General features: G+C 41.3%; 3 protein-coding genes across 4 annotated transcripts in view; 1 reads left to right on the plus strand and 2 right to left on the minus strand.

The window, feature by feature from the left end:
- Window positions 1-277, plus strand: part of LOC308094634 (gamma-enolase) — a gene marked incomplete at its 5' end in the record, with an annotated part of 10514 nt that extends 10237 nt beyond the window's left edge. For both annotated transcript variants that reach the window (XM_080441403.1, XM_080441404.1), the window contains one exon: window positions 174-277. In XM_080441403.1, the coding sequence (XP_080297529.1) occupies window positions 174-243 (70 nt within the window). In that variant the 3' untranslated portion in view covers window positions 244-277. The remainder of the gene's footprint in view (window positions 1-173) is intronic.
- Window positions 278-2771: 2494 nt separating this feature from the next.
- Window positions 2772-8148, minus strand: LOC308094636 (triosephosphate isomerase). The gene is made up of 7 exons (XM_080441406.1): window positions 7987-8148; window positions 5815-5938; window positions 5282-5381; window positions 5072-5189; window positions 4556-4641; window positions 4090-4177; window positions 2772-3862 (listed from the first exon to the last, which is right to left on the minus strand). The coding sequence occupies exons 1-7, from the start codon at window positions 8096-8098 to the stop codon at window positions 3744-3746; spliced, it is 747 nt and encodes a 248-aa protein (XP_080297532.1). The 5' UTR covers window positions 8099-8148; the 3' UTR covers window positions 2772-3743.
- A 2856-nt stretch (window positions 8149-11004) lies between these two features.
- Window positions 11005-16160, minus strand: gnb3b (guanine nucleotide binding protein (G protein), beta polypeptide 3b; the record flags this gene model as incomplete). Its single annotated transcript, XM_080442075.1, has 8 exons — window positions 11005-11111; window positions 12043-12259; window positions 12615-12816; window positions 13449-13515; window positions 14085-14241; window positions 14750-14813; window positions 15569-15714; window positions 16092-16160. 8 exons carry the CDS (start codon window positions 16158-16160, stop codon window positions 11005-11007), a joined length of 1029 nt encoding a protein of 342 aa, XP_080298201.1.
- Between the last annotated feature and the right edge of the window lie 231 nt (window positions 16161-16391).

Here is a 16391-nt window from a genome sequence, read left to right on the forward strand (position 1 = left end):
TTAATTAACAACTTTGGCCTATATATTCTGTTGTAAAATGAATAGGGAAAACAGCGCATGCGCAAGTTCACAACACAGAAATTCTGCACTTCGACACATAGACTAAGGCCGGGGGAATACTTTTTTTTAATTCACCTTCTCCTTTCCTCTCTCCCTCTCTTGTTTCTCTCTAGGATTGAGGAAGAGTTGGGTGACCATGCTCGCTTTGCAGGCCATAACTTCAGGAACCCCAGTGCTCTGTGAGACCAAACCAGACAGACTGACCCACAGTCACTGACTGACTGAATGATTGATTGATTGATGCATTGATTGATTGACTGACTGAATGAAACCTGAATGAGACTGACTGACCAGTGAGTGACCACCTACTAAACGACTGACTGGATGAAGCGCCAACTGACTGACTGACTGATGGACGGACGGCCGGACGGACAGCCGAACGGACGGCCTAGAAAACAGAACAAAAATGGCTAAAAACATACTTATATTTTGTGTCCTTGAATAATAAATAATAATAAATTTGACATAAGACGTGACCCTGTACAAAGACAAGACTGCACATGCAGATTCAGCACCACATAGGACAAAGAAAACTGAAGCAAAAAGACTAAAGAAAATTATGCACTGGACTCATAGCTAGGGAGATGCTGTACGCACGCACGCACACTCACATTCAGTACACACAACACATACACAGTCATTAACAAAAAGCCAGAGATGCACTGTTGTTCTAGTATTCATTAAAAAAAAATCCTCTATTAATCCTCCACTAGTACTGCAACAGCCAATGCAGTGTATTGGTTCATAAATGTGTGCTATTGTACATAAATGTACAATGAACAGGCAGATTGTCAGTCACACACAGCTCTTTCAAACTATCACATGCCAGGCCTGGCTCTTGCACCATCTGATGGCTGAAAATGGAACAAAACTTGACATTTTCCATACCAATTCCTCTCAGAGGTGGTGCAGCAAGGTGAGCTAGCCGGCAGTAAAATAAATACATAAATAAATGAAAGTTGGGACTGGCTACTGTGTCTCTAGAACATGAAATCAGACAGATATGCACTGACATGATGTAGAATAGCGTAATGGAGACGAGATGGCAGCATTTTAAACTGTTAAATGAACAGAGTTTACAGAAGAAACAGGTTGACTGGCCAAATAAAAAAAGCCATTTTCAGGGACTGACTGAAATATAGTTGATGGAGATCATGCACACACACACACAGACACACACACACACGCACAAACTCATACACACATGTAGACAAACAAAAACACATTCTTGCGCTCACTCACCCTGAACACAAAAACTGCACTGGTCCTTCCCGATCCTGCTCTTTTCCACTTCTGTCCATTTGTCTTCTTCGCCTGTCCTCTTCTTTACTTTTCTTCTCAGTGTGGTTTCTTTGTTTGATGGCCCTCTCTCTCCCCTGATATGACCTGGTCCCTCATGCTTGAAGATACCCCTGACCCCAATCCCTACTTTCCTTTGGTTCCCACTGAATGTCAATAAATGTGTTTAAAAAGAAAGGAAATATATTTAAAAAAAGAAAAGATAATATAAAATATGAAAGCCTGTCATCTAAAATAATGTGAAAATATGTTAAATAAAAGAGATGGTACTTTACAATTTCAATCACAACGGATTGGTCTTGTGTTTTGTGTAATCATTTAGAACCTTGACTAGAATTTTAACACACACTGATATGAGTCCAAGAGTGGCAGCCTAATGCAGTGGTAGGGAACCCACCTGGTACTGTAGGTAGGTAGGTTGGAAGGTTATTAATCCTGAGGGAAATATCACTGTTACAAGAGCAATTGTAAAAGACAATAGAATAACAAGAATCAAAGATTAAAAAGGGGAGGGATAAGAATAGTCACAAGATTAAACAATAAAATAAACTAACAAAATATTTAGATGTTAAAATATAGACTTATATACACAATATGCAAATGTGGAATTATACAATTGTACTCAAGAGCTCTTGAGCAGAATTGTATGTGTATTGTATGGGTGGGCAAAAGAGCAAATGTCCAGGTACATACTGTAGTGTCACGTGTCTGTGCTTGTACGTGTGTGTGTGTGTTTGTGGTTGATTGCAAGTCCAGGCATTTCATTTGTTATAGTCTGATGGTGGGTGAGGACCGTAGGAGTCTGTTGTTAAGGTGCACGGTGCACCTTTGCGTGTTGGACTACAAAACCCAAGTTCAAAATCATGTGCATGCCCTGTTGATGTCCTCGAGCCCAGACAGGACTCAAGCACTGTGTTGGTTCAATGCTGAAGATATTATCCCTAGTCTAAATAACACTAATATATTCTAACTATTACTCTTAAACCCTGTGTTAACCCCCTCTGTCCTACAAATATATATATTTTTCATACAAATATATATTTTTTTTCCACCAGGGCACCATAGATGCTGATGGCCAGCTCTCATCCATAAGTATTCCTGATTCAGTAGGCAGTGTGACCTGTAATAGGAAGATGACAACAGCTTTCCTCAAATTCCACAACAGCCAACATTTCCTGCCTATCAGAATGTCTTTGAAAGTGACCCATTACTGAAATGTTACAAAATTATGGTCGACTCTACAGTCCAACTCGTAGGCTCACTCAGTACAAAAACAACATTCAAGATTCCTTCTTTGTCTCCTTTATTCTTCAAGTGATTCACAGTCTTCCTGGACAGCCAGTCACTGGGAAACCTGAATGACAGTTTAATCAACCAGAGGTCATATGAAGGAAAGGAATCATCCAAAAGTGCCTAAATGGATTCAACAAAGGCCATATATGCCATTGCACATACGAAAATGAATTAAAGCTATGACAGATTATCGTTTCTTTATGTTTTAGATATGTAGATTTCCAACAGGTTTCCCAGCAACATTCTTTTCACCATAAACATGTAAAACTTCTCATAAACTCACAATAAACTGGTCCCTTTTACAGTAGTGAGCACACATCAGTGTCAAACACAACCTAGTGCTTATTAATAATAATAACACAGTAGTCATGTATTTTAAGTAAAGATAGATTGTAGTTATTCTTGTTAGTATAGTGGTACATTGTTGCACCTGTATTTGTTGGGTCATTTCACAATAACTCCACTCCTCAAAACTGACCAAATACCTGTAAATTGACCCAAGTTTACTCCATGTAAGGCTTTTATCATGCAAGTAACTACTGGGTTACCGTTACTAGTGCAGTAGACAGTGAGACAGGCTGTAGCTTATTGAGAAACAACATACAGGAACAACACTGATCAATCCACCATCAGACACTTAAAAGTAGACCAGTGGTTTACAACGCTGGTCTTGACAAGCTAGAACATTGCTGCTTTTTATTCCCTCTACTCAGGACTAATTCATTTACAATTTAGACATTTACCAATTAGGCCCTGGAATGCAGGTAGAATAGTGAACCAGCGGTAATCTGGGTCCACATGAATCAGAGCAAGACAACAGAAACCAGGGTTGAGTGACCCTCTAACAACAGATGATATAAAAAGCATGAACATTACCTTTAACTGTTTTCACTGTATTTCAAATTTCAATATTTCTCAAAGTCGTCTCATTGATATTATGTAAAAATATCTATCCGACAGGGTTTGCCATCTTAAATGCAGCTGTATTATGTGGATCACTCAACCCACCAACACCTTGAAGAAGAACACCTCTAAAGAGCAGCATTGTGATTGGTTAGTGTCACTGGGTCTGGTCAGTTGTGGCGATCGAGCTATGCACGGGCATTGATGATGTCAACAAACTCAGGTTTGAGAGAAGCTCCGCCCACCAGGAAGCCATCTACGTCACCCTGAGAGGCCAGCTCCTTGCAGTTAGCCCCAGACACTGAACCTGACAGGGATAAAGAGAGGGAGGGAGAAATAGCGTAAACACAGAGAAAAAGAGAGACAGACATCAAGATATAAACATGGAAGGCCTGGAGAGAAGGGCTCTAAAAGACTCTTTCTGCCACTCACCATGAAACTTTCAGTTTAATTCATTATAAAAAGGTGGATCATGACTAAGTCAGGAGTTTCCTTGTTTAAATGATGCTGTGAGTAATTCTGCTTATCACTTACCTCCGTAGATTATGCGCAAGGTGTCAGCTACGTCCTCAGAGACGTTGGCTCTCAGCCAGGCTCTCAACTTCTCATGGACCTCCTGAGCCTGGACACACACATTATATTTGCTTTATTTATACAGGAGAGTAGAGACTGAGACAGGAAAATAAGAGCAGAAAGAGGGGGAAAACAACACCGGTTTCAAACCAGGGACTATAAGGTCAACACACAGTCTGGCCACTCCAATCAATTAATTATTATGCCAGTTTTTCGTAGTTTTCTTTTGACAGGACAGTGGAGAGAGACTGGAATTTGGGGGTAGAGAAGAGAAAGCCGTACAACACGTGGCTCTGGCTGGAATCAAATTGGAGTCGTTGCAACCATATGGATATGGTCACTGCACTAAATATCCCCTACGGAAGCACTTCGTGCCTTCATTTTTTTAATAGCATTTCCTACACTAGGTGATGGAATGCTGACATACCTGTTCAGGTGTAGCGGTCACTCCAGTACCGATGGCCCAGACTGGCTCATATGCCAGCACTACCTTCTCCCAGTCCTTCACATTATCTGCAACATACAAAAGCAGCACAGAAATAACAGCAAATACAGCATCTTAGGTGGCAGAGTAGCCCTGCTTGATGCCCAGAAGCCTAAGCTCTCCCTTGGCCAGAAAGGGGATTCCCCTTCGACTCCCCCAGCACTGAGTTGAAGTCCTTTTAGGATATCTTATTGTCAGGCATGGGCAGCACAACAAATGGGCGTGTTTGGGTGTGGGCCTTCCTCAGCGAATCAAATGCACTGAAGGCGGCTCACGCCAAAATGCATCTGTTCTGCTGCCCGTGCCTGACAATAAAATATCCTAAAAGGACTTGAAATGAGTGCTGTTGATCTTTTCCTTTTAGTGGAATTCTTTCTGAAGCATGCACCCGGTAAAAGACTGTTGTTTGATAGGAGTGCTGCCATTCCTTTTGAAGTTGCTTTGTATCATGCACCGTACCAGCGATAACCTGTGTCTGAGCGAACACTACTTCGTCTGTGGTGCCGGCCTCTCTTTCCTCCAGTTTCTCGCCGATGCAGGCGATCACACTCAGGTCACTCTCCAGGGCATGGGCCACCTTCATTTAAAACACATAACAGACAACCGTTCTGGACTTGTTGTGAAAACAAGAAAAACTAAGTAAAAGAAGAAAAGGAAAAAAAGGCTTACCTTCTGTCCAATCAGCTCGTCGCTCTCCCCGAAGACATGGCGACGCTCGGAATGTCCCAGGATCACCCAGTCTACCCCACAGTCCTTTATCATGGCCGGGCTGGGAGAGGGATGGGGTGCAGTGTGTGTGAGAGAGCGAAGCAGAGATGAAAACAGTATGTCAAGGGCACAAAGCAATGGCAGTCCAGTGAAGTTCCCCTTTTGTTTTTTTCCTCCAATGACATAGACAGTAGCCAGGAGACGCTAAGGGTAGAAGTTGTGGGAAGGCTCTGGTGGGATTGCATTTCAGATCAGCAGGATTTAGGTCGAAGACTAATTTATGTTTAATAGCACAATAATGATGCTCACCCAAAATCACAGAATAACAAGCATTATTTAATATTTCTGTAAATCTGCAAAAGGTTCAGATGAGGCACACAAACTTTTTGCTATCATGATATATGGTTACCCTTAAAATTAAAAGTTCAAATGCCAGAACAAAAGACTGCATGATAACCACTCACTCACTACCAGATACAGTATTGTGTCCGTACCATATCTCACCAGTGAAGGCTCCTTTGGTTACTTTGTAGCAGTTCTGGGCAGCCACACCAATTCTAGCATCCAGGTTTGAACGGGCAAAGTCCAGATATATGGATGGGGCGCCACACACTACCTCTGAGATATGTACAGAGAGAGAGTGAGGGAGAGAGAGAGATTAGTTGACTTTATTTGATGATTTAAAAATGCATAAAGCCACCACTGCGGCAGTGACACACCTACATTTAGAGCAACCGAGAATGAAAATGCAGTGAAGCTCATGTGTGGTCCTCTGGGATAGGGGGCAGGGTACTGCTGCAGCATACACTAGGCAGGCAAAAACAGCACCAATAGAAAAAACATCACAATTTCTGTACGTATAACTAAATAGTTCCACAGTTATGTGCTGTTTTTTGTTCTGAAGACAAATAACCCTTCGGGGACAATAAAGATTATTATTTCAATCAAACTAGAGTACTATTGGCCTACGTTTTAGTCAATCTAAAAAAGAAAAGCAAGCAAAAAAGTTAAAACATCTCGAATACGTCTATGAATCCACACTGCACTTTGGTTATGGTAGAATTCCTATCCTTCCTAGGCTGTTAGATAGGTGGAAGCTAACCATCTCTTCAAAGCCAAACGGAAGCCTCTTTTTGTGGCTTATGCTTTGCAATAGGTAGGACATGTTCCATAAAACTCCAGCCGCATACAAAATAAATAATTTAGTTTTGCCCCATATAACTCAGTCTGGCTGCCTCTAGTAGAATAGTCATGAGTCTCTCTCACTCAGCTTAACCACTATACAGGTTTTACCTCCAAACCAATATTTTGCATAATGTTAACCACAGAATAGGGATGCTAGGGTTCATGTGGTTAAGAAGAACTGACCAGATATGCAGGCCACGTGCCCTTCATTATTCTAAAAGGTCAGCCACATCTTAATCTGAACCACTAGTAGCCAAACCAATGTAGGTGCTTTGAGTTAAGATGTGTATGATGAGTTTAAGCAGTGTACAGTTAAGTAACTGATGTTTTTGGTGACGTCTGCTAATGTTTTAACAAATGTTGTCTTTTTGTCTAGTTTAGAACCTTTAATATTATTCTTAGCAGATAGAGGGAGAAACAGAGATAACGTTTGTCTAATGAAGGAATATGTTTTTGCCATGTCATGCCAAAAAGGCATTTTTAAATAGACAGAGAAATAACTTTGTCTATGAATTATACTTTTGTTTTGTTTTTGCACCGTCATGCCAATAAAGCACATTTGAGAGAGGGGGCAGAGAGTTCAAATCCCCCAAAAAAAGCTACACCCGAAACCCTTCCAAGACACTGCAAACCTATTAGAATTGACCGTTTTAAATGTTAAAGCAGCTGCAGACTATCTTAATCAAACAAATAATCTGACTTTTAAGTTTATTATGGCCTTTCTGAAGTGGTTGCACAACAACAGTGATGGAGCGTCCAATGTCACAGTAGCATCCCTCTCCCAAGTTGTTGAAAACACATTCAAATGAGGGTCCATGGCTGAAATACAGATCCATGACGGTCTATCACGGGCTCAACGGGCTTTAACGGTGCGGGAATCGACAGTTTGAGTCATAATAGGTAATAGCCCTGATACATGACTGTAATTTATTATATGACAGTCATGGATGAACTTCAACAGTGTTTGTCCCGTACATCTACATAAACGTTTAGTTTTAAATATGAAGTGCTTACCCCATGGCCACGGATGTTAAAATTACGTTCGGGCCCTCAGAAGTACCCGTATTTACCCTATTGTTCAATAAAAAGCATTTTAATCCAATCGGTGGCCATTTTCTCCGTATTTTGCCATTATGCTTTCAACTACGCGACCCTATCGGTTGGGAGGTGTATTGCACTCTGATACATTCACATACATACAACTGTATGAGAAAATGGCCACCGATCGGATTAAAATGCTTTTTATTGAACAATACGGAACATGCAGGTACTTCTGAGGGCCCGTACATCATTGTAATATCCGTGGCCATGGGTTAAGCACTTTAGATTTAAAATCTGAACGTTTATGTAGATGTATGGGTCAAACATGGGGAAAGTGCAAACACTATGTTGAAGTTTATCCATGGTCAGTTTATCATGACAGGTGACCGTCTTGGATCCATGGCTAGGAGTCATATAATGATGACAAGAAAAACGTTTACCGGTTTCGTCGTTCAAGCTGGCGGTGTTGAGAGTCGTCATGAGTTCACCAAGGCTCTCTTTATTGCCGTTCATCTTCCAGTTGCCTCCAACGAAGAACTTTCTTGACGACATGTTTAGTTTGTTGCTGGTAAATATCGACAGAGGCCCTGCAGGTGCTGTTGCTTCTATGACTCAACTACAAATAAGTGGCGATTTGGATGCGGATGATGCGCAGTATCCTCCGTCGTACGACGGTGTCTTCTGCCAAAAATAGCTGATATGCAAGCTCACGAAGCGTCGCAGCGCGACACGTCCTGAGCTTGTAGATCGGCTATTTTCGGCCCGCCCCCTAGCTGTTCATTGGCGGGCTGGGATGACCCCGCCCTCCTCCTCCCGAGGATACCCAATAGCGAGGAAGTGCTTAGCCAATGATCCCTCCCAATCCCCCTGCTCTGTTTGGGATCAATTCACTATGCAGATTGCTGATCCGGTCTGGGTCTCTAGAGCGGATACGGAAACGGTGGATGCATGTTTGTGTGGGTGTAAATGACCAGATACAGTAGGCGGGCTCCAGACAGAACCACACTGGTTAATTCGGGATAGAAATCAGGCTTTCCACAGTTGGTGACGCGAGGTTGTGATGATAGACAGACGACTACGACACGCACGCGCACGCACGCACGCACGCACACACACACACACACACACACACACACACACACACACACACACACACACACACACACACACACACACACACACACACACACACACACACACACACACACACACACACACACACACACACACACACACACACACACACACACACACACACACACAGAGTCACACAGTCACACACATTTTCAAATCATCCGTTTTGTCATTTTTACTACGTGAAAGACACACACATGGCCAGGCACAACACCAGAGGGAGCTCCACTGATCTCGTTCAACCCAGATTCGGCACAAAAAATTGGGTTAAATTCGTTCTACTGCTATGACACCAAAATGTGGAATGCCAATAGACATCAAAAAGTGTGACTCCTTAAGACTTAAGTCCTTACTCTCATTCAAATAAAAGCACCTGTCTGCAATTTGTAACTGGTCCTAGAAAAGTATGTATTGCTATTATTGTTGATGATGTCTTGTATATTATTGTATTGTATATTTTTAAATGTCTTGATGAATTGAATACACAGGACCACAATCGAAACAAGCCCTTAGGGCTTTTTGTTATCCTTTTAGCATCATTGTATAATTGTACCACTGTACTATTTACAAACTGTTAATAAAGTATTCAATAATTCAATCAATACTTCTCTCCCTCTCTTTCAGACTTGTATGGAGCTCCAGCTCCCTGTAGGTCTGACTGGCAAAATACAATCAACTTGTGAGGTTTGTGCTGTTATTTTTACTTGACCAGGTAAATTCATTCTCACCTTGATTTTGATCATAAGTTACCGCTTATAGTGCAAAGTCATGCAATAATATGCAATATATATAGGCTATATAACACCTGTCTGCAGTATAAGCTGTGCAATACTGTATTTGGTTAGTGTAATAGTTGACCATGTCTCATATTCATCACATAATGCACTAACCATTGTGTGTGTGTGTGTGTGTGTGTGTGTGTGTGTGTGTGTGTGTGTGTGTGTGTGTGTGTGTGTGTGTGTGTGTGTGTGTGTGTGTGTGTGTGTGTGTGTGTGTGTGTGTGTGTGTGTGTGTGTGTGTGTGTGTATGTGTGTGTGCGCGCGCGTGTGCATGTATATACAGTTTACAGTTTAGGCATTTAGCAGACGCTCTTAATCCATATATATATATATATATATATACACATATTATACATATTATATATATATATTTTTTTTATATATAAATATATTATATATATCGCAAATACAGAGACTCCAACATGGTATTAATGCAGAATTCTATGTTTATTAGAAAGATTTTCAACAAACATTTCATATTTTTTACAGAGGTACTGCAAAAGTACCGTAAAAGTAAAGTACTGTAAAAGTACTACAAAATGCAGTTGCATGGAGTTGGGCTAGGAAAATATACATTTACATTTGTAGGTCCAAGGAGCCAAAAACTCAGTTAACCACCTTTAACGTTTATTCCCTGAAGAGAAAGACTCAGCATGGCTGCGTTGCACAGTCAGCTCACCTGGTGGCAGAGTGACACTGAGCCTTGTTTTTTTGATGTACATCACCAGACATGCATGGTGAAAGGAATGGCAGCCATCTTGGATTGAAATCATAAGGAGCTCTGGCTCCATGCTGGTTAACAAGCAGCCAAAATGGCTACTATTACCTGCTACTCTTGCATTCCTGTGATACACATACACACTCTGGATATGTGTAGCCCAGGAAAACCACTGTACATAAAATCTGCATTACTAATGTGTCAAGTTACCTATAAAATACAAATAAATGTACATATCGAGCCTTTTGACTACATAAAGTGTGGGGTATATTATACAGGTCAAATAAAAATAGATTGGTAACTCTAAAACTGATCAACAGTAATGTGTATTTTGAATTCATTTTATTTTTCTTCATTATTGTCCAAAAATCTACATGTGTTTAATTGCCATTCTCACTTTGGATATTACAATAAGAGCATTTCTTCCTCAATAATAATTTATCATTTCAAATAATGTGCTATGTTTCATCTTTTCTTCCCCCTGTCGTTTAGCCATCATCTCAGCAATAATAAAACTGTCCTGTACATACAGTGGGGTGCATCGTGGATGTCTTTCTGTGATGCCATTTATATAACTGGTTCTATGGAGTCCCATTCACAACCATTCAGATTTGCATACATACATAGTAGCTCAGGAAGAGGGAGAGTTAGAGAGGAAGATCAACTATGACCAAACCATTAAAGAATGCATCCTCTTGATATCTCCGTAATCCTAACATAGTAGTTGCTAATTTGCACCATTTATTTTCTCCTCATCTCTCCTCTCCTTCCACCCATGCCTCCCAGTCTCCTCTCCCTCTCCCAGCAAGCTCCTGTGGAGGACCAGCTCAGTTCCAGAGTTTCAGGAAGCTATCCCAGGATCCTGTGCACACACCTAGACCATCCATAGGCACCCCAACGCAGCTCACTCTGTTATCATGGCCAGCCAGCACACCTGTGTGGGGAGAGAAAAGGAGTAAGAAACAAGACCAGGAGACCTGGTTCTGCCAGACCCAGAATGAAGTTCTAGTATGATGAGCTTTACTTAATTACATACTTGTGACATAATAATGATGTCATGAATAGTTCGTGACGAAAGGGGACGAAAGGGGGACAGAATTGTTTTTGGCTGGGGCCGGAGGACAAAGTGACAGACTTTTTTTTTGGCTGGGGCCGGAGGACAAAGTGACCATGCCCATGTATGGACGAAACAGGTACAAAGCCTCAAAACCTTGGGTCTGGCAAAAATAGATCGATCAATTTATTTCTTTATTCAATCATTTATATTTTCTGTTGGAGGTCCTTTATTATTATTGTGGGATTGCTTCAGCGATCACACTAATGTTATCTTCATTAGTTATTATTATTAGTATTATTCCGCCCGTTTTTGGATTGGTCAAGCTTCACGTGATTGGTTGGTTTATATGTAATATAAATAGGTAAGACAGAATTAATCAGGAACAGTACTTTCTAGTGTGATACTATCAACATTCATCTTTAGCAATCCCACACTGTTTCTCCAGGAACAGTACTTTCTAGTTATTATTATTATTATTATTATTATTATTATTATTATGACTTTTTACCTTTGTCTGCCTGGTTTCGTCTCACTGTCTCACCCTCTTCTATCTCCTTACATACAGTATACCTCCTTTTTACTTTTTACTATAGTGCAATTGTCTCCCTCAGCCTGTCTGAACGTCTCTATCTGTATCACTCAATATTCACCAGCACAGTTTTTCCAGTTTTCTGCCTGTCAGACGCGCTCTCTCTCTCTCTCTCTCTCTCTCTCTCTCTCTCTCTCTCTCTCTCTCTCTCTTCTAGAACACATTTTATCTGTGTCTCTCTACCTCAAGTATTCTTTAACATTGCCTGGCTTAACTTACCAACTTTCTCTCCCTTCAGTGAGTCCCAGATGTTACATTTGAAGTCATCGTAGCCGGCGAATATGAGACGGCCCGACTTGGAGATAGACAATGATGTGTTGCCAGCTTTAACAGTGGCGTCATTGTAGCCTATCACCTCCTGGTCTGCACGGAGGTCGTACATCTTAAGAGTAGTGTCATCGGATCCTGTGACAATAGCATTGCCACTGGGGAAGAACTGAGAAGGAGGAGGAGATTGGAAGAGAGAGAGAGAGAGAGAGAGTTATTTTTTTATTCAGATTTATTGCCAGATATATTTATACATATAACTTGTCTCAGTGAAGTTGGTGCATTACACTGAATAACAACACCAAATATTAAGTTCTTCAAAATGGTAAAAATTTGGATAAATACTGAAATTATATGCAATTTGTGAATTACATTATAGAGGTTTAACATGGGTAGATACATAAATATGAATTATTGTACTTTTTTATATATTTATTATAGCACAATTTCATATGTATTTAGGAGAGGTGTGGAGAAACTGACTACATTATGTCATGTGTATTTGCATGCGAGCACATCCTTACACCAATGGCGTTGATATCGCTGGTGTGTCCAGAGAAGGTCTGCTTGCAGAGGCCATCTCTGATGTCCCAGAGCTTGGCCAGGGAGTCACAGGCCCCAGAGATGAACATGTTCTGGTCTGGAGATAGGGCCAGGGACATGCAGTCTCCAATGTGGTTCGTGAAGATAGTCTTCTGCTTGCCGGTCTCCAAGTCCCACAGACAGCTGGAGAGGAAGAAAGAGAGAATTTTTGTTAAAGAGAATTAAATTAAAAGAGTGAAAGCAGGAGATGTAAGGAGAGATGGAGGGATGGTAAAAGTAGGATGGACAGTGGGGATGGAAAAAGGGCAGCAAGGGGAAATTTGAAAGAATATAAAGTGCCTTGCCCAAAGGCACCTTGTCAGTAAGGTTGAGAGCGGTTGTCATTCAGTTTCACTGTTCTAATTCTCCAACCCAGCTGGGGGACTGGAATCAATCAGTTAATTGGTCAGTGTCTCAAAACGGTCCAATTGTCTGGTTAGACTAACAAACAAAAGAGGTGCATCCTATTGTGTTGTTCATTACTGATGGTGCTTCTGTAATGTTGTTCTTCCCTTTGTATTGCTGTACCCAACAGTACTTTTCTTACTCTGTATCTGTAACTTTAATTTCCCCCCACGGTATACATACAGTAAAGGTCTATCTAACCAGTCGGGGTTGCATCATGACACACTCAAATGGAAGACACAAATAATAGCATGTTATAAATGTATCCATCCAATAACAATCTTATCTCCTTATAACAAGACTATATGGGATGCAAAGTAAAACAATATATTGAATTAATTGGGAATCAAAACTGCCCATCAGCAACTTACCAGGTGGTGTCACCAGATGCAGTGAGGATCTCAGTGTCACTAAGGAAACGAGCGCAAGCCAGGTATCCTGGGAAACAGAGAGAATTCATATTACTTTCTGATTCTGATCTATTGCCAGGCATGTTTACACATACAATACAAATAACTTGTCTGTGAAGTTGCTACATTAAACTGAAATACAAAACAATTAAGAAATTATTAAGTTCCAAAAAAAAGAAAAGGGTAAAAATTTGGATAAATATAGAAACTATATACAACATGCAAAATGCAGTATAGAGGCTGATATGGGTAGATACATAAACATGAATTACTAAACTGACGTTCAACTAGACTGTTGTTTTCTAAAGAATACTAGTTAACCTTTTGTAGACTTGATTTTAATTCACCATTTTGAATAGGCTACCAGACAAACCCATGCATCTGCCCACCAACCATCCAAATAAACCATCAAACCAACAAACTAATCAACCAGCTAGTCAATACTCTCCTCTCAATTGATGTCACACCTCGACTAACGTCCACCTTTTTGCACCATGGTCACTTAGTTCCTACTATATCCCTCTTCATAAATAATCACTTCAATTAAAATGGGGATAACAAATGGTGAACGCACAAAGAATACCAGCCTCTTTCTACCTGTATGTGCATCAAGCTCCCTGAGGGTCTTGGGGCTGGCACCCGAGATGTTGTAGACCGTACACATATTGTCCAGACCTCCAGCGGCCAAAAAGTTTCCTGAGGGGGCGAAGCCAACGCTCATCACCCAAGCTGACTTCAGAGGGACAGCGTTTGTCTGGAAAACAAACCCAAGTTAAACCAGAGTGAGGGTTTCATTTCGCACGCCTCTTATTTTGTTGTTGTAGGTAAATAATGCCGAGTGGGAGAGACAGAAGCCGTACAGAGATGGGACTCAGTTAAATGCCAGCTAAATGTACATGCGGGTCTGTTATGGTTATAATTATGTTCTTTTAGAACTGAACTTTTCCTTTATATCTATGAGAAATCTATTCAAAGGAAATTAACTTTTGACATTTCTGGATGTATATTCTGCTAATTCTTTGTGTTGATGTGAGGTGATTGAACTATGTATCTCCTTTCACTTCGTTTAAAGTGGTCTCTTTAATGTCTACTTCACATTGACTGAGTTGTCAGGTGTGGCTTATATAAGCGAAGGCACTGCCTGATTTTAATTCAATTCTCTGATCTGGAAGAAGGCCGGTCGGACAGCAATGGCGTGCATTACTCTTTCGCTGGATGAGCTTCAGAACAGTACAGACAGATCTCTCTTCATGTTCTGTTACCTTGTTTCCTGTGTGTGTGTCCCAGACAAGAAGCTTGCCATCCTGTGATGCGCTGACCATGTGCCTGAAAGAAGGAGGCAGGAGAAGCAAACAGTCAGTAATCAGGGAAAACATTCAGCCCTAAAATCCTGAATCAGTTTTCTTGGAAACCTGGGTCCGCATAGCTCAGTGGTTCTCAAAGGAGAATTCGTAGACCCCCAGGGGTCCTTGAGGGGGTCCTAGGAGGTCCCCAGCTAAATGATTGACAGGAACCAAATGGACCCTTACAGGTCTGTAACTCTGAGAGTGTACAAATGGAACCCAATGGACCCTAAGACCCCCAGGGGTCCTTGGGGGTCCCCAGATAACGTATTAATTAGGAACCAGATGGACAGGTCTGTAAGTTATGGGGGTCCGTGGCCTAAAGCGTTGGTTCTCAAAGTGGGGCCCGCGGACCCCCAGGGGTCCTTGGGGGGGTACCAGGGTGTCCCCTGCGAAAGTAGTTAATATAGCGCCACAATCATTTTGAACCACTTTAACCATATTTTATACTTTGGCTATTCAAAAAAGCAGATATATATAAGCTGATAGCGCGGTACAGAGTGCCGCGCCATGAGCTTGTAAATCTGCTATTTTAGAAAAAGCGTGAAAATGTGTGCAAAATCTGCAAATCTTTGAATACATATTTTTAAAGCAATTTTTTTTTAACTGAAACATTTTGGGGGTCCTTGACATGAAAAAGTTTGAGAACCACTGGCCTAAAGCATACCAAACTGGGGGTTGGGGGGGGTTGTTCAAATTAAAACATTAGAGAACCACTGGTCTACTCTGTTCTCTCACTTGGAGTCCTCCGCCCAGTGCAACGCATAGATTTTGGCCAGGTGACCCTTCAGGTCCTTCCTCTTCTTGAGCTGCACGGTGCCCACAGAGGCCACACCTCCGGCCTGTCCTGCCATGGTGGTGTCATTCACAGCCTGGCGGGCCGCCTAGTGGTGATGGTGGGAAGTTGGACATGCACAGATGGACAGAACAGGGAAGATGAGAAGAAGGGGGGGGGGTGAGAGTATGAGACAGAGGGAGAGAGAGAGAGACATTACATTTCTGTTATAGGGATCTTTGGTGGTAATGCTGATGATTAAAAGCATTTAATCAGTTTTTTTTAAATACCTTGTTTATTTATGTATTAATTATTATGATCATTTATTTATTTGAGTGGCTTGTACATGCGTCTGTCTGCAAGATGCTTACATACAGAAATGTATTTAAAGTTAGTCGCGTTTGAAATGCTCAAACAGTATATATTAAATGCTGAATATGACATAGTCTTTTTAGTCTTTTTTTTTACCTATATAAAAGTGCTTACCTCTATCTTTGTTCGGAGGCCATCACACTCCTTTTTCAGTTTTTCAATTTCAGCTTTCTCAGCTGCCATGGTGACGGTTGCTAGAGGTTGTTACTGACGAAAAACAAAACTGGCACTGAAAAACACAAACACAAAGAAGAAAGAAAGTTGGTTAATGACTGAAAACAATTCTTAATGCACGTGTTGTATACACACACACACACACACACACACACACACACACACACACACACACACACACACACACACACACACACACACACACACACACACACACACACACACACACACACACACACA

Source organism: Gymnoscopelus braueri (genome assembly GCF_963280865.1).
Source record: "Gymnoscopelus braueri genome assembly, chromosome: 11".
Lineage (NCBI taxonomy): Eukaryota > Metazoa > Chordata > Actinopteri > Myctophiformes > Myctophidae > Gymnoscopelus > Gymnoscopelus braueri.

Excerpts from the sequence above, each read along its gene's own strand:
- LOC308094636 (XM_080441406.1), bottom strand. The coding sequence starts at position 8,098 with ATGTCGTCAAGAAAGTTCTTCGTTGGAGGCAACTGGAAGATGAACGGC. Across the intron at positions 5,939-7,986 it reads CAGCTTGAACGACGAAACCG|AGGTAGTGTGTGGCGCCCCA; the intron begins GTAAACGTTTTT and ends TACATATCTCAG. Across the intron at positions 3,863-4,089 it reads CTTGCGCATAATCTACGGAG|GTTCAGTGTCTGGGGCTAAC; the intron begins GTAAGTGATAAG and ends TATCCCTGTCAG.